This window comes from Neovison vison, chromosome 2, assembly GCF_020171115.1.
Source record: "Neovison vison isolate M4711 chromosome 2, ASM_NN_V1, whole genome shotgun sequence".
Classification (NCBI taxonomy): Eukaryota; Metazoa; Chordata; class Mammalia; order Carnivora; family Mustelidae; genus Neogale; species Neogale vison.
Genome location: NC_058092.1, coordinates 78,431,340 through 78,458,054, shown reverse-complemented (window position 1 = coordinate 78,458,054; position 26,715 = coordinate 78,431,340). Strand labels below are relative to the sequence as shown.

At 37.5% G+C, this 26,715-nt stretch overlaps 1 protein-coding gene across 1 annotated transcript in view; it reads right to left on the bottom strand.

The window, feature by feature from the left end:
• BRDT (bromodomain testis associated) overlaps positions 1–25,899 on the bottom strand; it is a 79,460-nt gene extending 53,561 nt beyond the window's left edge. The window contains exons 1-7 of the mRNA XM_044238676.1: positions 25,645–25,899; positions 13,091–13,232; positions 12,690–12,929; positions 11,386–11,523; positions 9,792–9,906; positions 1,200–1,372; positions 310–663 (exon numbers count right to left, since the gene is read on the bottom strand). Of these exons, the coding sequence (XP_044094611.1) occupies positions 310–663; positions 1,200–1,372; positions 9,792–9,906; positions 11,386–11,523; positions 12,690–12,878 (969 nt within the window). The 5' untranslated portion in view covers positions 12,879–12,929; positions 13,091–13,232; positions 25,645–25,899. The remainder of the gene's footprint in view (positions 1–309; positions 664–1,199; positions 1,373–9,791; positions 9,907–11,385; positions 11,524–12,689; positions 12,930–13,090; positions 13,233–25,644) is intronic.
• Between the last annotated feature and the right edge of the window lie 816 nt (positions 25,900–26,715).

Below are 26,715 nucleotides of genomic sequence, written 5' to 3'. Positions count from 1 at the left end.
ACATCAGAATCATGCAATTATTAAAACTATAACCTTGAATATATAATGAGAAAATGTTTACAACACAGTATGTGAAAATTCAGGGTACAGAGTTATATTACATACTGCAACTCAAACATTGTGGCAAGAACAATAGAAGAAAAAGAAAGATGTTTAAAATTTTTCCCATGATTCATTCCAGGTGATATGACCTACTAATGATTTTAATTTTCTTCTTTATCTTTTCCTGAATTAAAACAATTTTTTACACTGAACAAGAGTACTTTTATGATCAAGAAAAGAAGTTTCTTCTACTAAGACAACATTTACCTTAATAGTTCCAAGATCCATTGGATTTTTCACAATATCATAGTAGTTATGGAGCCCCAAAGCATTAACATCAACAGGGTTATAAAAGGGCCATGCATAGGACAAGTGTTTCTTTGCAAGCATTTCTTTAAGAATCTCACTACAGTGCCTTAACTGTTCGGTCACTTTAACATTCTTTACAACTTTACACTGTTGCTGAGAATCTGGCAAAACAGTCTTCAGCACATTCTCTTTTATAGGTGGCATTTTCAATGATTTCTTTTCTGCAAGTATTGGGGAAGATTCACCACTTGCTTTAACTACTGAAGCTGTAGGAGTTGTGGTATCTGCTTTCCTCTTCACACCCCTCGTAACCTGGAACAGTTCAACAACAACAAAAATTACAATTAAGTGGGCATTCCGAGCAAGTTTTCAAACTTAAGAGCACCAAGTCTTTCCTATGTTAAATATTAGTGAAACTTAATTTCTCTTTTATAAACAAATAGTTCAAGTATTTTCTTCCTAATATTCAAAGAATTGTCTTGTGTAAACCTAAATGAAAGACATATGGAAAAATAAGTCATGGTTATACAAAAAAACAAGTTTCTGAATACCTGAAATCAGCTATGGTATACAATTTTAAATTATCAACCCAAAAGAAATTACATAACACATAGAATGGATAGGTGGGCAACTGATAGTGACACTAAAAATATAGTAAACCAGTACAAATTCTACAAGAAATCTCTAAAATTTGGTTCATTCACATCCTAGGTCTCTTGTTATAAAATGTAAACAGACAAAAAAACTGGCTGCAGTAAGCTGAAGACAGATTTTCACATCAACTTAAAAGAAGGTTTAGTAATCACAACTCCTTACATGGAAACATTTTAAAGCTACAGTGAACTTACTTGGGCCACTGTTTGTGAGGTCGAGTTGAATGGAGTACCTTGTGCCATGTTTGAAGGAGAAACTGATGTCTCAGGAAATACAGAGGGAATCACTTGTGGCTTAAATACTTGTTCTAGTGCTGTGGGGGATTGTTTTTCTTTAACAGAAGGAACTGTCACATTATGTTGAATGCCTAGTAAAGTGTGAAAAAGAGTCAATATGTGAGTAAAACATAAACTATTTTTCTTTGTATTCTAATTCATGTAGTTCAGCTTTTTAGCAATATAAACACAATACACTCCCAATTCCCCTTTGAAACTCTCCCCTACACACTTGCTAACACCTGTCAGAGCAATTTAGATATAATATTGGAGACCTCAAACCTACAATGCTTTGTAAGGACCCGCACGATCTCTCTACCTACATGCACTCCCCCCTCCCAACCTCACTTCCTATCACTTCAGCCTACTGGTCTGCCACAAAGCCTCAAATCTGGTAAGCATAAGCAGACTATTCTCTCTGCCTGGAAGGAGATAGCCTCATGGCTCATTCCAAATTCCCTTTATGTCTTTACTGAAATGTTACATTCTCAGGCCATCCTACGTAAACAACTCTCTTCTGAACCCCACTACTTTCTTGTTCTCTTATTATTACTTTTTCCCTGATATTATCACATTTGATGTACAACATATAGGTAACCCTGACTCTTCGAATTCTTAACAAACTCAGGAACCAAAAAGGTTAGAATATATTTTAAGACAGGACTTGTATTCCTCAATCTCTGAGTTCTCATTATCCACAAATTAAAACTTAGGAACCAAATAAACTGAGACAACCTCATATCTTTTGATATCCCAACTGTGGCTCTTTGAGCTCAGGAGCTAAACAGCAAGTATAATGAGGAATACGTACATTTACTAAATTTTACCCAAATTTGTGAACTAGAACAAAAAGCTCTGTGAGGGGAAGGGAACTTTGTTTCAATCTCTACAATAGATCTTGGACGTAATACAGTACTTAGAACTTAAAAGGACCCCATGAACATATATTGCATGCCACTATGTATCAGGCCACCTTTCTAGGTGCTAGGGCACAACAATGAACAAGATAGACACAGTTTCTGTCCTTGGTGAGCACATTCTCTAGTGTAAGAAACAGAAAAAAAATCAAATTGATTATAAGTGATGTTGAGCGCCAAAATGGAAATAAATGGGGTGCTGACTAAATTAAGACAGAGACCTACTATAAAGAAGATAAGCCAGCAGGCCTCTCTGAAGAGGAACCAATTAAGATTTTACTGTGAATTTAAGAAATAGCCAGTCAGAGAATGGGATGGCTGTAAAAATGTATTTCAAGACAATCAGTAGGGAAAACTTCAGTGACTGAGGAGAAAGCTGCTCAAGATGAGAATGGAGAATTGGCAAATACCAGATCACAAAGGGCCACAGTAGGAATTCAGACTTCATTTTAACATGAGAAACTAAAGAGAGGCTTTATGTAGGCTAATGATGTATTCTAGTTTATTTTTAAAACACCGCCTTTGTTATTGTGTAGACAATAGACCACATAGAAGAATCAGGATCACAGGGAATAAGACAATGGTAGCGTGAACAAGGATAATTGCAAAAACAAATTGAGGGTTCAATACAAATGACTTATTAATGAACCGAATGTGAAAAAGAGTGAGAGAAAAAGGAAGGAATAAAGGACAACTTCTATTCTAGCTTGAATAACTGTGTATTAGTACCATTTCTGTTACACAGAATAATCTGAGGAACATCAGTGTTTAACTGTGAGCCAGTTAATGTTAACATCTGTATAAGACATCTAAGTGGAACTGTTCAGTGGCTGTATTAGAGATATAATTTGGGGGTTAACAGCACACAGATGGAATTTAGAAAAAGAATTATCTAATATCAAGCCTTGAAAAAAAAACTCCAATATTTTAGAGGTTTAATAGAAAAGGATAATGCTAAGAGGACTACACAGTGGGAAGTAAACTCACAAAATTAGAGTGTGCACCAAGAATAAAGACATTTCAAGGAAGAGCACATTACAAGGATTATTCACCTTGACTAAATGGGATTTATTCACGGGCTGCAAGGGTGGTTCAATATCTGCAAATCAATCAATAATTGTGATACACTAACTACATTAACAAAAGAAAGGACAAGAACCACATGATCCTGGGTGCCTGGGTGGCTCAGTCAGTTAAACATCGGCCTTTGGCTCAGGTCATGATCCCAGGGTCCTGGGATCAAGCCCCACATCAGGCTCCCTGCTCAGTGGAGAGCCTGCTTCTCCCAATCCCTCTGTCTGTTGCTCTGCCTACTTGTGCTATCTATCTCTCTGTCAAATACATAAATAAAATCTAAAACAAAAACAAAAACAAAAAACACACTATCCTCTCAATAGATGAAAAAAAGCATTTAACAAAGTACAACATCCTTTCTTGATTAAAACTATTCTCAGTGTAGGGATGGGGGCGGATAGAGGGAACATACCTCAATACCATAAAAGTCATATATAAAGAGCCCACAGCAAATACCGTTCTCTTTACCCAAGGTCAGGAACACAGCAGGAAGGTCCACTATCACCACTGTTGTTCAACATAGTACTAGAAGTCCTAACCTCAACAATCAGCCAACACAAATAAAAGGCATCCAAATTAGCAAATAAGCAGTCAAACTCTCACTCTTCACAGATGACATGATACTCTATGTGGAAAACCAAAAAGACTCCAACCCAAAATTTTTAGAACTCACACAGGCATTCAGCAAAGTGGCAGGATATAAAATCAATACACAGAAATCAGTTGCATTTCTATCACTAACAATGAGACAGAAGAAAGAAAAATAAAGGAGTCAATCCCATTTACAATTGCACCAAAAATCATAAGATACCTAGGAATAAATCTAACCAAAAGAGGTAAAGGATCTGAACTACAGAAACTATAGAACACTCATCAAAGAAAATTGAGGGAAACACAAAGAAAGGGAAAAAGTTCCATGCTTATGGATTGGAAGAACAAGTATTGTTAAAATGTCTACACTATGTAGAGCGATCTATATATTCAATGCAATCTGTACCAAAATACTACCAACATTTTTCACAGCACTGGAACAAATATCCTAAAATTTGTATGGAATCAGAAAAGACCCCAAATAGCCAAAGGAATGTAAAAAAGAAAACCAAAGCTGGTGGCATCACAATTCTAGACTTCAAGCTCTATTACAAACTGTAATCATCAAGATGGTATTACGCTGGCACAAAAACACAGATCAATGGAACAGAATTGAGAACCCAGAAATGGCCCTTGACTCTATGGTCAACTAATCTTTGACAAAGCAGGAAAGAATGTCCAGGGGAAAAAAAAAAGTCTCTTCAACCAATGGAGTTGGGAAAATTGGACAGTCACATGCAGAAGAATGAAACTGGACCAATTTCTTACACCATACACAAAAAGTAAACTCAAAATGGATGAAAGACCTAAATGTGAGATAGGAATCCATCAAAATCCTAGACGAGAACAGAGGCAGCAACCTCTTCGATCTCAGCTGCAGCAATTTCTTGCTAGACACGTCTCCAGAGGCAAGGGAAACAAAAACAAAAATGAACTATTGGGACTTCATCAAGATAAAATCTTTGGCATAGAAAAGAAAATAGATGGCAAACCCAAAGACAACCAACAGAATGGGAGAAAATATTTATAAATGACATATCAGAGAAAGGGCTAGTATCCAAAAACCTATACCCAAATAACACCCAAAAAATAATCCAATCAAGAAATGGGCAAAAACATGAACAGGCATTTCTCTAAAGATATACAAATAACCAACAGACACATGAAAAAATGTCAACATCACTCAGCATCAGGGAAATACAAATTAAAACCACAATGAGACAGAATGGCTAAAGTTAACAAGTCAGGATATGACAGATGCTGGCGAGGATGCGGAGAAAGGGGAACCCTCCTACACTGTTGGTGGGAATGCAAGCTGGTGCAACCACTCTGGAAAGCAGCATGGAGGTTCCTCAAAATGTTGAAAATAGAACTGCCCTATGACCCAGCAATTACACTACTGGGTATTTACCCTAAAGATACAAATGTAGTGATCCGAAGGGGCACGTGCACCCGAAGGTTTATAGCAGCAATGTCCACAATAGCCAAACCATGGAAAGAACCTATATGTCCATCAACAGATGAATGGATAAAGAAGATGTGGTATATATACACAATGGAATACTATGCAGCCATCAAAAGAAATGAAATCTTGCCATTTGCGACAACGTGGATGGAACTAGAGCGTATCATGCTTAGAGAAATAAGTCAAGCAAAGAAAGACAACTATCATATGATCTCCCTGATATGAGGGAGTGGTGATGCAACATGGGGGCTTAAGTGGGTAGGAGAAGAATAAATGAAACAAGATGGGATTGGGAGGGAGACAAACCATAAGTGACTCTTAATCTCACAAAACAAACTGAGGGTTGTTGGGGGGAGGAGGGTTGGGAGAAGGGGGGGGTTATGGACATTGGGGAGGGTATGTGCTTTGGTGAGTGCTGTGAAGTGTGTAAACCTGGCGATTCACAGACCTGTACCCCTGGGAATAAAAATATATGTTTATAAAAAATTTAAAAATTTAAAAAAAAAAAAACCCACAATGAGATACCACCTCACACCAGGCAGAATGTCTAAAATTAACAAGTCAGGAAATGACAGATGTTGGCGAGGATATGTAAAAAGGGGAACCCTCCTACACTGTTGGTGGGTATGCAAGCTGGCACGGCCACTCTAGAAAAACAGTATGGAGGTTCCTCAAAAAGTTGAAAATAGAGCTACCCTATGAATCAGTAATTGCACTACTGGGTATTTACCCCAAAGATACAAATGTGGTAATTCAAAGGGGCACCTACACCCCAATGTAGATAGCAGCAATGTCCACAATAGCCAAACTATGGAAAGAGCCCAGATGTCTATCAATAGATGAATGGTTAGAGAAGATGTGGAATACATATGCCATGGAATATACTCAGCCATCCAAAAAATATATATATATACATATGAAATCTTGCAATTTGCAACAGTGTGGTTGGAACTAGAGGGTATTATGGTAAGCAAAATAAGTCAATCAGAGAAAGACAATTATCATACAACCTCCACTCCTAAGTGGAATTTGAGAATGCAGAGGATCATAGAGGAAGAGAGGAAAAAATAAAACAAGACAAAATCGGAGAGGGAGACAAACCATGAGACTCCTAATCATAGGAAACAAATTTAGGGTTGCTAGAGGAGTAGGGGTCGGTAGGGTAACTGTGTGATGGACACTAGGGAGGGCATGTGATGTAATGGAGCACCAGGTATTCTATAAGACTGATCAATCACTGAACTCTACCTCTAAAACTAATAATATACCATATGCTATTAATTGAATTTAAATTTTAAAAGGGTGAACATAGTAATTACCACCATTATAATAAATATCTACTTACCAGTGCCTGCCTTGACCAAATAGAATTTTATTTGGTGAGAAAAAAATTCCAAACTGTAATAAGGTAACAAATACTCTATTTTTGGATTTATGAATAATAAAATGTATATTCTTTAATCAATGAAAAAAAAAGGAAAGGGATAATAGCCTTCTAACGCAAATACTGACAGAGGTGAAGTAAAGTGAGAATAGAAAAATATTACTTAAATTTTGCCACATCAAGATCTGTAAGAGACCCCAAATGACAAGAACTTTGTAAGTAGTGTGGTAAGAATCTTCTTGGTGATTCAGTGAGGCTAGAACCTACACTGAAGTGAATTTCATGAATATATAAGAGAAAAACAAAAAAATGGGACAGTAGTGGGAAAATGACAAGTAAAAGATGAACTTTAAAAATAAGATACTAGAGCATATTTATAGAGTAATGAGACTAACTCTACAAAGGAGAGATTAATCATGTACAAAACAAAGAGGAAAACCAAAAGAATAAAATCCTTGACAAGATGAAGAGGAAAGATCCAGGTCTTGAAGGCATGGCCCAAAGTGACAGAAGAGTAAAGGATCCTGTTATAGACCTTTGCTCTAGCTGATCCCTCTTTCTGGAAGGTTCTTCTTTGTCCAAATCTTGAGTTCTCAATGAGGCCCACCCAGAACCCCTCATGTTGCTTGCCTCTCTTTCTCTACTAGAACGTAAACTCCAAGATGGCAAATGTTTGTTTCATTTATTGATATATCCCAAGAGCTAGAACTGTATTGTAGCACCTCAAAGTTACTCAACTAATTTCATCAATCAATAAATCAACACCAATTCAATTGAATGTACTAAATTTAAAGTTTTTCTTTGCCATTATTTAGACTAGCTACTGTCATATGACAGTTTCCCTACCACTGTGCATAAAAATGCCATGACACTGGCAGTAGAATATTCCTAGAAAGTTATTTGGAAACCTAGATCTTTACTCCAAAGCTAAATCCTATCAATCCTTCAAGGCCAAACTCAAGTTCTATTGCCACTAAAGCCTTACCCAGCTTTACCAGCATGAATCAACTTCTTACTTTCTTGAACCATAGTATGTACTATGTGTAATATCATCTGGCATTTATTATAATGCATTATCTTATTGTTTTTAAAAAGTTTCATTTATTTATTTTTTGAAGATCTATCCATTCATTTTAGAGAGAGAGATAGAGCAAGAAAGCAGGGGGTGGAGACAGGGAAAACTGAGGCAGACTCTCCACCAAGCACAAACCCTGACACGGGCTCAATCCCAGGACTCTGAGAGCATGACCTGAGCCCAAATTAAAAGTCAGCCACTCAGACTGTTTTTCAGAGTCCAATCTGAGGGGTTTGAAGTGGCGGGGGGGGTGGGAGGTTGGGGTACCAGGTGGTGGGTATTATAAAGGGTACGGCTTGCATGGAGCACTGGGTGTGGTGAAAAAATAATGAATAATGTTTTTCTGAAAATAAATAAATTGAAAAAAAAAAAAGTCAGCCACTCAACCAAATGAGCCACCCAGCAGCCCCTTAAGTTTTATTTCTAACTAAAATGTAAATTGAACTTGAGAGTTAGAGTGGTTACACATCTTTGTAACCCATAATATATGCATTATAAGTGACAAACATCCAAATACAGATTGACAGGAAAAGTCAAAGAATTTTTGTCTGAGGGAAACTTAAGCTCTGAACAGTAATTTGAGCATCTGAAACAAGTAGCTACAACTTAAACATTAGGAATATATTAAAGTGTTTCTTTTTTTAAGGGAAGCATTCTAAAGGTAATTTTTACCTAGCTAGAGATACTATTTTAGGTCAGCAATAATCTTTGCTTTAACAATTTAAATAGCAAACTGATCTTTTCATTATCTACCTTGTAAGGGCTTATTTTAATCTTCTTTCAGAACACTAGGCCTTATATTGTCAGACCTAAGATCAAGCTTTTCCAAAGGTAAAAATAAAATAAGAACTCTAATAAGACAGTGAATATCTCACATGATTGAGTAAAGCTTTAAGTCATGACCCATCTTAAAGACCTACCAACAAGGAAAAAAAGCACAGATTACTGATACAAACGACCTTTGTAGTGTGTAAGTCTCTTATATTCCAACCACTTAACAATTTTATAAAGTAATTTATAAAGTGAACAACAATGTTTACTTTATAAACATTTACAACCACAAAAGTGAAATATTTTCCTAACATTATACATTAGGAAACTAACATGGAATAATTAAGGAATTTATCTAAAATGTACATCATCAGCGATCCAAAAATAAACCAACATTTCATCTATGACAACCTTGGTTAACCTCTACAATATATCCATTTGATTACTTAAGATTATTTTTTAACTCTGTATTTAAATACTATAATTATTAGCTGTAAAATGTTCCTCTCTAAAGTTTTGTTTTGTTTTGTTTTTAATTAAGAGTTAGAAAAAAGGAGAACATTCAGACCCAACAGTAACATTTCATTCTTAGCTATGGGATCTTTTCATACAAGAAAACATTGAGAATTTTGACTATCTTATTATCATAGCACAGATACAAGAGTCACTAAAAATACTAATAAATTTACTGGATGCCTACTATGTGAATGGCACTATACTATAGGAAATCTCAGGCTCCAAGGCCATAATCAACACAATATTCCCTAACCTTGCATGATACATCTTTGCTCTCAAAGTCTGCCTTACTGTTTAAATAGACATTTTATACCAATACAACAGGATTTAGAAGGACTTCTTCTTTTTTTTTCTTTTAAAGATTCATTTATTTTGAGAGAGAAAGAGAGAAAGCACACATGCATACAGGGCAGGGAGCAGAGGAGAGGGAAAGACAGTCCCAAGCAGATTCCATGCAGAGCCTGGTGCAGGGCTCATTTCCATGACCCAAAGATCACCACCTGACCCAAAACCAAGAATAAGATCCTTAACTGACTGTGCCACATAGGTACCCCAGGATATGGAAGGACTTCTGAACATCTATCCCCTTTAAGGGATTTATTATTTAGTTCTAGTCATTATATTTACACACACGCGCGCGCGCACACACACACACACACACTCATATTTAATACAAAAGACAGAGAAAGTAAGAAAACATAAACCTCTTCTGCCTTACCTTTCTTTATTCTTTCCTTACCACCCACAACTTGTTCTTCTTGTGGCATCTGAGATAATTTCTGCCTAAACAACTTCTCTAGAGCTTGTGCCATAAGAACAATGTCATCTCCAGGCTAGAAAATATATAAACATAAGGTTACACAATATGGTCACTGTACCAAATTTCAACAATTCAGCCTACCTTAGAGAAGGCAGTGACACAGTACTCTCAGGTATTATTAAACATTATTTACTGCTTCTAAATTAAGTGCAGAAAATGGTGTATCAGCTCTTATTTAAAATAAGCTCTTATTTTAAATAAGACACCCCGGGGGGTGTCTCTGCTCAGTCTGCTTCTCCCACTCCCTCATTCTACCCTTTTAACTTCTAAAAATAACCAAGGTAGCCTTTCTGAGTACTAGAGTGTTACAATCTAACCAATCCTACTAATACAAAAAGGTTTTAGAAATTAAAATTTCTACCTCACATATAAGTTAAAACAAAACGTGTTCATGGCTGTGAAAAGTACATTATTTGACTTGGTGTGATGCAGTTTTCAATTAACTAAGTGATAAAATGACACTGCAGAGCTAATTCAGTTTTTAAATCTTTTTTTTCCCAACTTTTAAATCTTAACTATCCACATAGAAGTCTTTGGCTTGCTTTATTTTCTACTGATTTAAAAAAAAAAAAACTAAATAGATTACAAAGCAAAAGCCTAAAGCAGGTTCTAACTTTGAACACTTACTTTGAAGTTAGGCACTTAAGGAAAATTACTGAACTTCGTTTTAAAATATTAAATGTAAAAGGACACTTGGAATTGTTACTTTTTAAAAAATCATGTTGGCTAAGAGTCTTAAATTTAAGATGGCACTGAGAGTTTGGGAACCAAAATTTCTATTACACTGTAGCATTATCAGTGATTTTGAATAAATGGGTTTTAAGTTTTAAAATTTTTAGATACAGAACAGCTTAAAAAGAATGCAGTACTCTGGGAAACAGGAATACTCTAGGGAGAGAAAAATGAATACACAAATCCAGTTTTATAGATGAAAGCTAAAGTGGAGACTAAGGTCAAATGCCCACATATATTATCAGACAAGTCAATTAATTAACACAAATGCAAATACTACTACTGGTATATAACAGAGAATGTGTCTCATCTTTAAGTTAACTTGTCATAAGTTTAGATGTATGTAATTTGTCTGCATTCATACCATGAACATTTAACCAAGATTAGTATATAATAAAGTTTACCATTTATAATTAAAATGGCAGAAGTATGGTAGAGAACATTTTGAAATGATACTTATAGAAACAAACTATCATTGGCATTTCATTTTTTAAAACATAACGAACCATTATAGTTATTCAGGCAAAATTATGGGAAATAGTCTAAATAAATAGATATATAAAAATTATGAAATCCAGTAAAAAATAAACATTATCCTTAAACATTATCCTTTATTATTTAAGGATAATAAACATTATCCTTAAAAAGTCTGTAAAATATCCCAAATCAAGACCTAAAATCTGAAATCAGCACACATTCTATACACATCTTCTATAAGAGCAAAGAATTACCAAGTATAACATAAATTTATAAAACATACCTTGTTGTATAAATAACAATTTGAGAACATTATGTTGAAGTCTGCTATACATTCTGAAGCCTTCACATAATATTTATGTTCTAAGCGCTTCTTAATTGTATTTAAATCCATTGGGGTCTTTATAATGGTGTAATAATCCTAGTTTTTCAGAAGAAATTCTAAATGTTAGTAGTAAGAACAAATTCACTACAACTACTGGTACACAAGTAGATTTAAGAGGTTATACACTTGTAAATAGATTACCTTTAAAAATCCATAATTTAGAAACCGAAAATTTTATACTGAGAAAGCTGACTGCCAGGGCATTTTTTTTTTCCAGAGAAAAAAATAACAAAGAATCACAAAAACAAGAATGTAAGAGTAAAATTATCCTGGAAAATAAAAAGTGAAGGGCATGAAGAAAAACCTAGAATTTATGGAGTCTGACAGATCCAGAGTATAATCCCAGTGCCATGGATTACTACGCAACAAATTACTTAACTATTCTGTTATCAGATGGCTGAAAATACCAAAGAGAAGGCTTAAAGTTGAATTCTGTATTTGATGCACCTAAGTCTACCAAGAAGTAAGTGTCAAGAAAAACTTCATGAAGAAGCTGATATTCATGACAACCTTCCACCAAAAAGACAAGTGAGGGGTGCCTGGATGGTTCAGCTGGTTAGGCAAATGACTCTTGGTTTTGGCTCAGGTCATGACCTTGGGGTCAGGGGATGGAGCCCCATACCAGACTCCAGGCTCAGGACAGAGCCTGCTGGAGCCTCGCCCTCTTCTCCTGCTCACATACACACAATCTCTCTAATGTAAATAGATAAAACTAATAAGAAAAAAAAAAAAGTCAGGTAACACATTTTCTAACAAGAAAACATGTACTATAATTTACCAAACTGTTAAAATAAGAATTTCAATGCTCAGAAAAATGAGCTTTGTTGTTTAGGAAAATTACTCACTGGAAAATTCTTCAGTGGTACAGAATAAATTAAAGGTCTTCATTAAATTAAATATATTTTATAATATTAAAGACTAGTTTATGGGGCGCCTGGGTGGCTCAGTGGGTTAAAACCTCTGCCTTCGGCTCAGGTCATGATTCCAAGGTCCTGGGATTGAGCCCCGCATCAGGCTCTCTACTCAGTGGGGAGCCTGCTTCCCCCTCTCTCTCTGCCTGCTTCTATGCCTACTTGTGATCTCTTTCTCTGTCAAATAAATAAATAAATAAATATTTTAAAAAAGACTAGTTTATTTCTTTCTTTCAGAGATTCAAAGTGTTTTTCTCTTTTATAAGCAACATAATCACAAGATATACTTACCGGCAACTTTAGTTTCACAGCATCCACAGGCTGCTGAAAAGGCCAGGAAAAACTGTGCTTCCATAAAGCCTTCAAGACAACTTTTTGTAGATACTGAAGTTGATTTGTCAATCGCCCATTTTTTTTAGTATTTATATATTCTGGTGGTGGAGGGTTAACTAGAGCTGTTTGTCGACTTGACAGAGACATTGTCAATGGGATCAAATCCTGATATTACAATGTTGCCTATAAATACATGTCCTTAAACACAAAAGTAAAACTGAGTTACATTCAAACAACATTTAAAATTGTTTCCATAGGAACTAAAAAGTGTTAATGAGTAATATTATGTTTTACATCACATTATGATTAAGACAACAAAAAAAGCCAAGTGATAAATACATTTGTAAAGAAATACTAACCTCTTTCTGTATAAGTACTAAGAGTTGTTTCATTATGTATGCCTTAGTTCTGGATGATTTAAGGTATTTCAAACTTTCATGGTATTTCTTCTGGCTTTCTAAAACACAAATTGAGGTCTTAGCAGGAAAAGTCTGTAAGTTTCTGGTAAAAAAGAAATAACAGAAAATGTTAAACATTACTGTGGTATGTATGTATGTATATATGTGTGTGTGTGTGTGTGTGTGTATATATATATATATACACACACCCTAAAATTAATTCAATGAAAGAAGAAATGCAAAATAGAGGATTTTTCTGTATAATTTAAATAAAGGGATTTCTTTGTTTACTTATGAGGCTTTACCCAAAATGTAGGGCTTGAACTCTCGACCCTGAGATCGAGAGTCACATGCTCTACTGACTGAGCCAGGCAGGCACCCCTAAAGTGATTTACTTTAAAACCTAATACTAGAAACATGACACATATTAAAATGTTACTATTAAGTACATATTACTACATCTAAAATTAAAAAAAAAAAAACACCTTTGTATTTTGGAAAGATGGTATCTAACATTCCTAAACAGCATTAAAGGACAAAAGAGCAGCAAAGGTACTACACCAAGTATCTCAGCAAAATGAAAAGGGCAATTATTAAACAAATTATCCATTTTTTAAAAGATTTTATTTATTTATTTGACAGACACAGATCACAAGTAGGCAGAGAGGCAGGCAGAGAGAGGAGGAAGCAGGCTCCCTGCTGAGCAGAGAGCCGGATGCGGGGCTCAATCCCAGTACCCTGGGATCATGACCTGAGCCGAAGACAAGAGACTTTAACCCACTAAGCCACCCAGGTGCCCCCAAATTGTCCTTTTTTTTTTTAAGCTGTCCATTTTTTTTAGAACAGTGTTATATTCAGCCAGTGTGATGTTTGCTTCCATTAAAGCAGCATTAGTTCTCAACTGCATTAGACAGTTTTGAATCTTTCTTTAAAAATTATGGTAGGGGCACATGGGTGGCTCAGTCGGTTAAGTGGCTACCTTGGCTCAGGTCACCATCTCAGGATCATGGGATCAATCCCCGCATTGGCGGGGGGTGTCTCTGCTCAGTCTGCTTCTCCCACTCCCTCATACTCTCTCAAATAAATAAAATCTTTTTTTTTTAAAACTATGGTAAAATAGGGATGCCTGGGTGGCTCAGTTGGTTAAGCAGCTGCCTTCGGCTCAGGTCGTGATCCCGGCATCCTGGGATCGAGTCCCGCATCGGGCTCCTTGCTCGGCAGGGAGCCTGCTTCTCCCTCTGCCTCTGCCTGCCATTCTGTCTGCCTGTGCTTGCTCTCTCGCCCTCTCTCTCTGATAAATAAATAAAATCTTTAAAAAAAAAAAAACTATGGTAAAATACACAAAATTTACCATCGTAACCTTTTTTTTTTTTCAGTAGGCTGAATACCCAACATGGAGCCCAACTCCAGGCTTGAACTCACAAGCCTGAGATCAAGACCTGAGCTGAGATAGAGTCAGACACAATCAGCCAAAGCCACCCAGGTGCCCCTATCATCTTAACCATTTTTAAGTGTGTCATTCAATATATAATCATTTATTATATATAAATATAATATAAATGATATAAATATTTATATTTATATATTTATAAATATATATAAATATAAATTTAAATGATTAATATAATCATTTTTGAGCAACTAATCTATGACTTTTTCATCTTGCAAAACTGAAACTTTATACCTGTTAAATAACTCCTCATTCTTGGGGCACCTGGGTGGCTCAGTGGGTTAAGCCACTGCCTTTGGCTCAGGTCATGATCTCAGGGTCCTGGGATCGAGTCCCGCGTCGGTCTTTCTGCTCAGCAAGAAGCCTACTCCCCACCCCCCACTGCCTACTTGTGATCTCTGTCAAATAAATAAAATTCTAAAAGAAACAGAAAACCTCCTCCTCATTCTTGCCTCCCCCAAGCTCCTGACAACCACCATTCTATCCCATTTCTATGAATTTAACTATAAATTGGTATAATTTGGGGTATAATAGTAGGATCATACAGTTGTATTTTTGCGCCTGGTTTATCACAGCATGTCCTCAAAATTAATCTATATTGTAACATATGTCAAAATTTCCTTCATTTTATAAGGTTTAATATTTCACTATACAAATATACCGTACTTTGTGTAATCATCCATTCATCAATGGACACTTGGTTAACTTCCACCTCTCTCGCTATTGTAAATAGTGCTATAAACATGGATGTATAAATATCTCTTCAAGACCCTACCTACAACTCTTATAGATATAAGTGCAGAACTGAGAACTGGTGGATTATACGGTAATTTTTTTTTTTTTTTTAGGAATCCCAGTACTGTTTGCTATAGCACCTGCAACATTTTACATTCCCAACAACAGTGTTCCAGTCTCACATCTTCACACTTTTTTTGTTGTTGTTTAACAGCAAGTACCACTAATGGTGTGAGGTACCGTGGCCCAATTCTTGGTGATAAGCCCAGGCCCCAATTCTTGGTGATAAGGCTTACAAATCTGTTTTTTAAATTCTCCTGGTGCTTGTGATGTGTAGCCAGGATTAAGAACCACACTAAAATGAATTAACTTGGAGGTGATTATCAATCTTATAATTTATTGTACTTCCTTACCCTCTTCTCATGTTATTCAAACATGAACTAGAACTCTTAACGTCATCAAGAACAAAGAAGATACTCTAGTGTTGCAACTAAAACTGGTTCTGTTCTGTATTTATTTAGTCTATCTTTGGAGTGTCCTAATCACTATACCCTCCCTCCTTCACAAAGATAAGCACTATGATGAATTCTACCCCTTTAAACTGTGCTGGTTTTTGATCTTTACATAAATAGTTTTTACTATGTACTACACTGTTTTTACTATGTACTACACTGGTCTTGTACCAGTATTATGTTCGTCAGATTTAACTATGTTTTATTTGTTCATCTTCACTGCTGTATTTTATTCTATGATTGAATTATATCACAATCTATCCATTCCTCTTGGGACTTTGAGGTTATTTCCAGTGTTTGACCAATAACGCTGCCATGAACATGCTTGCAGTGAATATATGCATGCATTATGTTGAATATAAACCCAGAAGTGAAACTGTTGGATCATATAACTTATATGTATGTTCAACTTTAGTAGATACCAGTTTTCCAAAATATATAAATTTATATGCACAACAGAGCTTGGAGAATCCTACTTACTCCACGTCCTTGTCAATATTTGGTATTATCAGTGTGTTCCATTTCAGCCATTCTGGTGAATGTAAAATGGGATCTCATGATTTTATTTGTATTTCACTGAGGATTCATGATATGAAACACCTTTTAATGTCTATTGGTCCCATGAATATCTTCTTTGCCAATCACCTGTTGAATGGTCCTACCCATTTTTCTATTGTGTTGTCTGCTATTACCTTATTTCTAGCTCTTCATATAGTCTGAATACAAAACCTTTGTTGTGTGTTTCAAGTATCTTCTCCATGCTTTTCCTTCAAAACCTCCTTTTAAGTAAGCATTCTTTCCCCTCCTCCCCAATGCTAATCCATCTGCTATTACTCTGCTTCACCACTACCATGTTTGTCTACTTATTTACTGTCTCCCAACCCTCCCTCCCCCAGTTCCCAAAATGTAAACTCAATGTCAGCAGGGACCTTGTGGGTAATGACCTACAACAGATTGAGGTCTTGTCTGACTAATGCTTAGGACAGAGCCTACATAAGCTGAATTAAAAGTGTTCAGATTCAGTTTTATGTTAGAGATCCAGCAGATGTGACTATTTTTTATATAGGGAGAAACCGGGAGAGAAATCAAGAATGTTTTACTTGTAGGGACACCTGCGTGGCTCAGTTGATTAAGTGTCTGCCTTCAGCTCAGGTCATAATTCCAGGGTTCTGGGATGGAGTCACACATCAGCTCCTTGCTCAGCAGGGAGCCTGCCTCTGATTCTGCCTATGGTTCCATCTGCTTGTGCTCTCTTTCTCTGACAAATAAATAATATCTTTTAAAAAAGAATTTTTTACTTTTAAATTAGGTCCCATTGCTCAGGAATTTGCCTTAAAAGAAATGAATGAATGACTTAATGTCTATCAATTTAAAAAATGCATTTCCAAACCTCATCAAAACCTCAATTCCACTATACCCTTTTTCCAGAGGATCTCAGTTTACAAGAGAAACCATTTAAAAATTAACTTCCATTAGCTTATTTCCTATTCTATATTTAAGTGCCTCCTTTCTTTTCCATGAATATCTTTCCCCTTTTCCAGAATCTTATTATTTTATTAGTTATGCCTTTATTTCCATTATTGTAGGTTTCTTTCTTAGGAAGGCTTTCCTCTAAAGATTATACTATCCATAATTATATTTCCTGCTCTTAAGACCAAATTTTCTACACTTAAATTTTTTTGTAATTAATTTATGCAGATATCTCTATCCACAGATATGCTCTAGTCAGTGTCTTAAGTTTTTTCCTTAAAAACACCTTTCCACAAAAAAACCTACACACAGGGGCGCCTGGGTGGCTCAGTGGATTAAGCCGCTGCCTTCGGCTCAGGTTATGATCTCGGTGTCCTGGGATCGAGCCCCGCATCGGGCTCTTTGCTTGGTGGGAGCCTGCTTCTCTCTCTCTCTGCCTGACTCTCCGCCTGCTTGTGATCTCTCTCTCTATCAAATAAATAAATAAAATCTTTAAAAAAAAAAACCTACACACAGATATTTATAGTAGCTTTATTCAAACATTGCCAACACTTGGAAACAACCAAGATGTCTTTCAGTAGTGGGATGGATAAACTGGAACAACATTGAGTATTATTCAGCGCTAAAAAGAAATCAACCATCAAGCCATGAAAAGACATGGAGGAATCTTAAATGCATACTAGGCAAAAGAAGCCAATCTGAAAATTCTACATACCGTACAATTCCAACCATATGACATTCTGGAAAAGGCAAAACTATAAGGAAACTGTAAAAAGGTCAGTGGTTGCCAAGAGGTTGGGAGAAGTAATAAAAAGATGGAGCACAGAGGATTTTTAGGGGAATGAAAAGATTGTGTTATATCATAATGACGGATACATACCATTAATATTTGCCCAAACCCTTAGTATGTACAACACCAAGAATGAACCCTAATGCAAACTAAGGTCTTTGGGTGATAATGAGGTATCACTGTTGGTTCATCTGCTGTAACAAATGTACCACACTGGTGGGAGCTGTTGATGATGGGGGAGAGGTAGCTTGTATAGGAGTCGGTAGGTATATGGGAAATCTGTATCTTTCTCCCAATTTTGCAGTGAACCTAAAATTGCTCTAAAAAAAAAATAAGTACTTAGGGGTGCCTGGCTGGTGTAGTTGATATCTGACTCTTGTTTTCCACTCAGGTCATGATCTCAGGTCATAAGATAGAGCCCTGTGTCAGGTTCTGTGCTCAGCACAAAGGTCTGCTTAAGATTCTAAAACACCTTTCCCGCTACATGCTTATTAACATAAAAAACCACCAACCAACCACTGGGTGCAAAAAAATTTTTTAAAGGTCAAATACATCCATCTGGTTTTTCTAACTCCCTTCTGAAACTGCTTTTCTAAAGATAACGAACACTCTGAAATATTCCAAAGCCCTCACTGTCTTCCTCAATTATTTTCCTAGACTTCTCTGTAGTATTTAAAATGGCTAACAACTCTTAAAGTTTTTCTCCTCCTTTATACCCATTATTTCCTTAGCCATTCATATAACTTCCTCATATGCCCCTTATATTTTAACCCCACTTGTCATTGTTTTCTTGCTTTGGTACTTTGATCAAACACCTGCACAAAATTAGTCAAATCCCAAAATTAGATTTTTGTAGTACCTATAAGATAATACTAACTAGTAAAAACTTAAAACAGTACGTACTGGGAAGTGCTTGGTTGGCTCAGTTAGTGGAGTAACAGGTGTTGTGAGTTCAAGCCTCAAGTTGGGTCAACATTATTTAAAAATAAAATAGAACGGTGTGCTTGGGTGGCTCAGTCCATTAAGGGTCTGCCTTCAGCTCAGGTCATGATCTCAGGGTCCTGGGATCGAGCCCTGCATCAGGCTCTCTGCCATCAGAGTCTGCCTCTCCCTCTGCCCCACCCCCTGCTTATGCTCACACCCTTTCTTTCTCTCAAATAACAAATTTTAAAAATCTAAGAAAATAAATAAATAAAAGGGAGCCTGGATGGCTCAGTCAGTTCAGCATCTGATTCTTGATTTAGGTTCTGGTCATGATCTTGAGGCCCTAGACAGGCTCTGTGCTCAGCACAGTCTGCTTGTTTCTGTTCCTCCTGTTCCCACCCCATGCGTGCACGCTCTCACTCTCTTGTTCTCTCAAATACATAAAACCTTTGAGAAAAAATAAAATAAAATAGCATACATTGGGGTGAAAGACTATATGTCTCCTGATAAAACAAAATGCAATATACACAGAACCCATAAAGGCTTTTGGCCAAAAATATGTAACAAGTGGTTACATTTAACTTTCATATAACAGAAAATTAAAGGGCTAGAGCTTCACTGTCCAAAAAGAGACAAGCTATAGCTACACAGAACTATTTAAGTTTAAACTAACCAAAATTACCAAAATCAAAAACTCATCCATATTTTAGATGCTCAATAGCTATTGTCCATTGGCATGGGACACTGCCATCACTGTAGTGATGCAGTTCTGTGGGACAGTGCTAGGAAAAATTAAACAAAAGCACAAGAAAACAGACAAATGTAGAATATATAATATCCTAGAAGACAAATGACCTAAAACAAGTAAAAAAAAAAAAGATAAAACAAGACAAATGGTTTATCTTTTATAAAAAGATTGTCAAAGAAACTGTGGAATAACTGCTCTGAATTAAGATATAACTGAACTCAATTTATCATCCTGGATCAAATCTTGGTTTGAGATCAGCTATTAAAGATGTTTTTGGACAACCAGGGAAATTTAGGGAATTGTTCACCTTGACAGGTGTAAGAATACATTATGATAGGTCTGAGAATAGTACGGTGGTTATGCAAGATAAAGATGTTTAAATGGATGCTCAAAAAATTGGATGTCAATAGCGACACCTATAAAACAAGTTTCAAATGGTTTAGGAGAAAAGCCTATATACAAAAAAGCAAACATGGCAAAATACTGACAACTGTTGGTAGATATATAGGTCTTCTATGTATTTTTTTCTGTATGCTAAGAATTTTAAGCAATAAACTTACGGCACATTGTTGTTGAGAGCTGTAGATAGACTTAACCATGAATAAGAGCAAAAATGGAAAAAGTTAATTTTTAAACTTTTTAACAATGATAATTATCATTGGGCAAAAAAAAAGTTAATATTTGATAATCTGGTAATGATATCAGGAGTATGCCCTGCATTCTTTGGCTAGAGGCCCTGGCTTCTAGTGCAAGGTGAAGCTCTCTAGTTCAGCAAGAGGACTAGGAATTGTCCCCTTTATAAAATATTCCGTGTAATTACCCCAGTCTTTCTGTTCAATGAAATTTTGTTTCTTATTTAAAGAATTTTTTAAAAAGCAGTTTATGTGGCTTTTTATACTTGGCAAATTTCTACATTAGTTGCCACTATTTTACTTTCTCTAAAGCCTTTCTTCCATTAATCTTAACTCTTGTTCTTATTTTTTTTTTTTAAAGATTTTATTTATTTATTTGACAGACAGAGATCACAAGCAGGCAGAGAGGCAGGCAGAGAGAGAGGAGGAAGCAGGCTCCCCGCTGAGCAGAGAGCCCGATGCGGGCCTTGATCCCAGGACCCTGAGATCATGACCTGAGCCGAAGGCAGTGGCTTAACCCACTGTGCCATTTATTAGAAAATGTTAATAATAGAAAACTGAAAATGCCAGCATAGTAGTTCAGCAACACGTACCCCTCAAAAGATTTTCACCTTATTTGACATAATGGTGGGTCATAATCAGCTGAAAGGTGCCACACTTTGTCATTTATTTAAGTGGAGTGGTTACTTCATTGACTTACACTCCATGATTAAACTATGGAGTTGAAGTATACAGACAAATATACATAACTTGTAGCCTATCCTGTCTCTATGAAAGCCCACTGTTGTTTTCAATGTTTATGGTGAGTTGTCATTTTATTGTTACTTTTGCTTTCATGTACTTTTTGCCCGTGGATACATTTCTACAAAGAAAAATAGCATGGTAAGATGAAATAAATCTAATGTCGATAAGAATTCAGTATTATATAACCACCACTTACAATTGCTCAAAGACAATGTACCATAAATTAGGAAAAGTTCTGGTTTACCTTGAATAAAATAATCACATAATTAGCATCACCATGTCATCATTCTATGGTTCCATGAGCAAACTGACTAAAAATCAAATGTGTTTTGCCCACTAAATAGTTCATTATAAAATAATATTTTGATTTCTGGACAAATTCTTAAAGTTGTCTTCTTAAAGCTGACAAGTTCTTAAAGTTGTTATTTAAAGACAATAAAAATTAAGTATATTTGAATTTTAATATCCATGTAGTATGAATGGTATACAATAAGGAAAGTTTCCTTTCTCACTTTTTTTTTTTAAGATTTTATTTATTTTTTTAGAGATAGATGCAAGGGAAAAGGAGACAGAGAAAATTTTAAGCAGGCTCCACGCCCAGTTTGGAGCCTAACATGTGCCTGGATCCATGGCCCTGAGAGCATGACCTGAGCTGAAACCAAGGGTGGAATGCTTAACTGACTGAGCCACCCCAGCACCCTTCCTTTCCCATTCTTTTCCCCTAGCCAACTAGGACCCCTCTTTTTTGTTAGCAATTTCTTGTGTATCTTTTAGTGTTTTTTACACTTAATTCATATTAGAAATTGTCCCAGGGCAGCCCCCTCTATTTTTAATGGCTGCCTAGTATGTCATCATATGAATGTGGACATACAGATATTAATACAATGTTGGTAAGACTATCCTCATAAATACATCATTGCATATAGCCAATATCTATTGCGTGCACATGTGTGCATGTGTGTGTATATATATATGTATGTGTGTATATATATATATATATATACACACACACACACACGGAGGGGCCTGCTCCCCCACATATATATATGTGTGGGGGAGCAGGCCTATCGGATAAATTTTTCTTAACAATTTCTGGGACAAAAAAAACACGCAACAATTTCTGGGACAATGCTTTTAAATGTCAGTACATGTGTAACTGCTGTCCATAGGTTATTCTAATTTACAGCCCTAACAACAGTGTACAAGAGTAAAAATTTAAACGTCTAAGAAAGAAAAAGTCTTTGAAATGGTTGTGAATATTCCAGTCATCCCTGACAAATACTTATAAACCAAAGGTTTCCTAAAATGTACACAACAAGCAAAAACACTTTTCATCTTTAATTCAACACACATGAAGACGTATCAGGAAGTCTGATCTCTTTGGCAAAATTTCACCCTTCCAAAAACACCAGGACCAACCAATTTCTTGAGTTCGCAAAAAAAAGAAAGTTTACATAATTCCTTAATTATTAACTCATTGGTGCAAGTATTAAATTGTTTTGCCCCATATTCTGAGGTCTCAAGGAAACTTGAGTTGATATCAAGAACCAAAAATGTAAATTAACATATCTAGAACCTAGAAGTTCCTTTTAGATAGAGGTGAATTTAAATAGAGTTGAATTTTGAGGTTTTGAATGAAGATTGTTTAAAAATATTTTCCATGATTTCAATAAATGGGAGAGAATAAGTTATTCTGCTATATGGCGGCACTCTGGCTTAATTTAAGTAGATATTACACATGCAGGGAATCCAAAGAGTTTGGATTCTGGGGGCACCTGCGCAGCTCAGTTGGTTAAGCATCTGACTTAGGCTCTGACTTTGGCTCAGGTCGTGATCTCAGGGTCCTGGGACCAAGCCCTCCTCTAGGCTCCCTGCTAGTAGGGAGTCTGCTTTCCCCTTTGCCCCTACCCCCCTCCCAATAAATAAATAAAATCTTCAAAAAAAAAAAAAAAGTACAGATTCTGAACACCAGATAGTTTTAGTGCTCAGAAAGGTCAAAAAAGCAATCCACAGGATGTGAGCTCAAATACTGACTCCAAATCCTGCATCATCAAATTAGCTATGTCCATCCAATTCAAGGGAGAAAATGGTTTCTTCAAAATAAAATCAGGCCTCACTTAAAGTCAAACAGATAATTTTTGGAAAATGTATATTCTTCACAGTGATTTAAACTTCTCATCTACTCCTCCCTTCGTCTAAGAATAGGAGGCCCTCACTGTGTAAAACTCTTCTCCTAGGTATTCTAGATAAGGAGATAACAAAAGTCCTTCATATCTCCTGCCTATATTGTCAACATTTCATACTAGCTTACCCTCCATATACACCTTCTCAAGGCTCCTTAAAAATTCTCTTGATCCTCTTGTCTCCTTCTAGCCTCAATCTTCTCTCTTCTGTACCTCACACCCGAGCATGCCAAAAAATGACACTGTCTTTACATCCCACCTCACACTCAACTTTTCCCCTGCCATTCCTCTGAAAGTCCCCTTACACTAAGGCTAATACTTACCATACTTAGCTGTTAAATGGATTCTTTTGAGTCTTATTTCACTTGACCTCTCAGCAACGTCTATCATTAGACTATCAAGACTCTCTTGAAACTCTTCTCTGGTTTCCAGGATACCACTTTTTTCCCCAGATTCTATTTGTTCATTTATTACATACTGATAAAGCACCTACAATGGTGCCAAGCACTGAACTAGGAGTTGGGGGGTACAGTCTCTTTATATAGACGAATAGGTAATTACAAGAGGATGCATATAGTTACTGCTTTGACAGAGATAGGAACAGGGTGCTAAGGGAAGAGAATCAGATTGGAAATCCAGAAGATAGTGCCATCATAATCTCATCTTCTGCTAATCCATTAATATCTCTCAGGGGTCTTCCCTTGCTTTTTTTCTTTAATTCCATCAACAGACTCTCTGACTATGGAGTATAAATTTACATTTTCTGGGGGCGCCTGGGTGGCCCAGTGGGTTAAGCCTCTGCCTTCAGCTCAGGTCATGATCCCAGGGTACTGGGATCGAGCCCCACATCGGGCTCTCTGCTCCACGGGGAACCTGCTTCCTCCTCTCTATCGGCCTATCTGCCTGCGTCTCTGCCTACTTGTGACCTCTGTCTGTCAAATAAATACATAAAATCTTTTTTTTAATTTACATTTTCTGAATACTTAGGGTATTCCTATTTTCTAACCCTCAAACCACTTTTTTTGTAGTTCAATCACTTATTACTCCCGCCTCAACTGATACAACGGTGACATTTTGATTTTTGTTTACTAATTACAATGGCACTGTTCAAACTACTTCTGTTCAGGATACACACACATATAAACCTCTTCCCTCTCATGAGACTTAAAGGTAGCTACTATTCCAATTTCCAACATTCTGCCAGCCACACTAAAAAATTTGCAGCTCTTCACTATCCCACCCTACTTTGTGTTTACACATGTCTGTGCTTTTGAAAATTTTCTCTTGGTTACCAGGGTTCCTCCCCACACTCTTCAGACTAACTTCTTTTTTTTTTAATATTTTATTTATTTATTTGACAGACAGAGATCACAAGTAGGCAGAGAGGCAGGCAGAGAGAGAGAGAGGGAAGCAGGCTCCCCGCTGAGCAGAGAGCCCTATGCGGGGCTCGATCCCAGGACCCTAAGATCATGACCGGAGCCGAAAGCAGAGGCTTTAACCCACTGAGCCACCCAGGCGCCCCTAGACTACCTTCTTATTTGTCTTTCTAGACCCAGCTCAGTTATCGCCTCCACCCCAGAAGCCTCCCTCACCGCCTTCCACCCACCTAGGTCCTTCCCATGGGTCCCAAAGCACCATGTAGAAACTTCATCTGAATTCTTTTTTTTTTTTTAAGACTTGATTCAGCTACTTGACAGACAGAGATCGCGAGTAGGCAGAGAGGCAGGCAGAGAAAGAGAGAGAGAGAGAGAGGGGAGGAAGCAGGCTCCCTACCCGGCAGAGAGCCCGATGTGGGGGCTTGATCCCAGGACCCCGGGATCATGACCCCAGTCGAAGGCAGAGGCCTTAACCCACTAAGCCATCCAGGCGCCCCAAAACTTCATCTGAATTCTTAACGTAAACCACTAGCTTGAGTACAGGCCCAGGTTCTGCAGCACCCAGCAGAAGGTTAGGCATGTTCCAAGAGCTTAATAATGTTAGCTAAAGAAAGAAATAAATCAAGGATGGGAATGTCCCTGTCCCAAATCAGGATACCAAGAAAAAAACAAAAATGCCAGCTACAGCTAAAGCCCCGTACTTTCTCTTGCATTCCCCAAACATACCGTCCATACACATCCACCAATCCTAGGACCAAGAGAACCACAAAAACCATGAGCGTTTTCCAAGATGGGGAGTAGGCAGTTGTATCACTGGAACCTCATGTCCTCGCCCCACTCTCCTTGCAAAAAATCCCAAGCATTTAAGAGAAAAGAGCAAAAATTTCAAAAGCGTCCACTGGGGCAACAAGCTTGCAGTTTTCAGCCAAGGGAAAGGAACGGGCAGCTCACCTGGGCAACAACGCACGCACGGGGATGGCCTCCCCAACTGCCTCGCCGGTCGCACGGTGTTGATGGGGGAGGGGAGAAGAGGGAAAAAACGGTTCCTTCCCGCTCAGCGTCGCACCGAGGGCCCCGATCCTACAGCAGTAGTCCACGCAGAGGCTGTGTGGCGTTGGGTTAAAAGGGCCTTATCTGATCGTCCCCGCCAGCTTGCACCAGATGAAGGGTGCGAGGCAGCAGTCGTTCACCGACCGTCGCAGCCAGTTCTCGTCCTAATGGCGGCAGCCGCTAGCGGGCAGCAACAGGCGCCTTTATGGGAGCCCCGCGGCGGGCAGCCCGCCCATTGGCCTGAGCGTGTCACGTGGCCATGCCGTGAGCCGGCCACCAGCGAGCGGCGTGCGGTCTCGGCTCGGCCGCCCCGGCTTGGGCTGGCTGGAAGGTCTTTCCCCGGGGGAGTTCCCTGTTGTTGAGCCTTTGCAGAACTCCAGGTATGATGCGGAGAGCTTGGGGTTTAGCCGTGGGAACGCCACCCACAAGGAGTTTACCATTAAAACGATGAAATGGGGGCGCCTGGGTGGCTCAGTGGGTTAAGCCTCTGCCTTTGGCTCAGGTCATGATCTCAAGAGTCCTGGGATCGAGCCCCGCATCAGGCTCTCTGTTCAGCAGGGAGTCTGCTTTCCTTCCTCTCTCTCTGCCTACTTGTGATCTCTCTCTGTCAAATAAATAAAATTTTTTTAAAAAACGATGAAATGAATTAGCCTTATGTTGTTTGGGGGGTTCGTAAGTTTGGGCTTGCACCGTTCTCATCCTTCATCTCCAGTTTGCCCCAAAGCTCCCATCTCTTGATGTAGTGAATGCTCAGTGTTAGATAGCAGCTGAGGTTGGACCCCACTTGGTTTAAAATGGCACTTAACAGCATTTTCACAGCTGCGTGGAGAATGATTTAGAATTTTTGAGAGTCTTGGCGACTGCCTCCTTATTAGTGGGTGTGTATTAGAAGAATGTATTTAGCACTAAAGTCGCCTTTTGGATCCAATTGCAAACAATGTTTCTAAAAAGTCATTCCTAGATGGATGAATG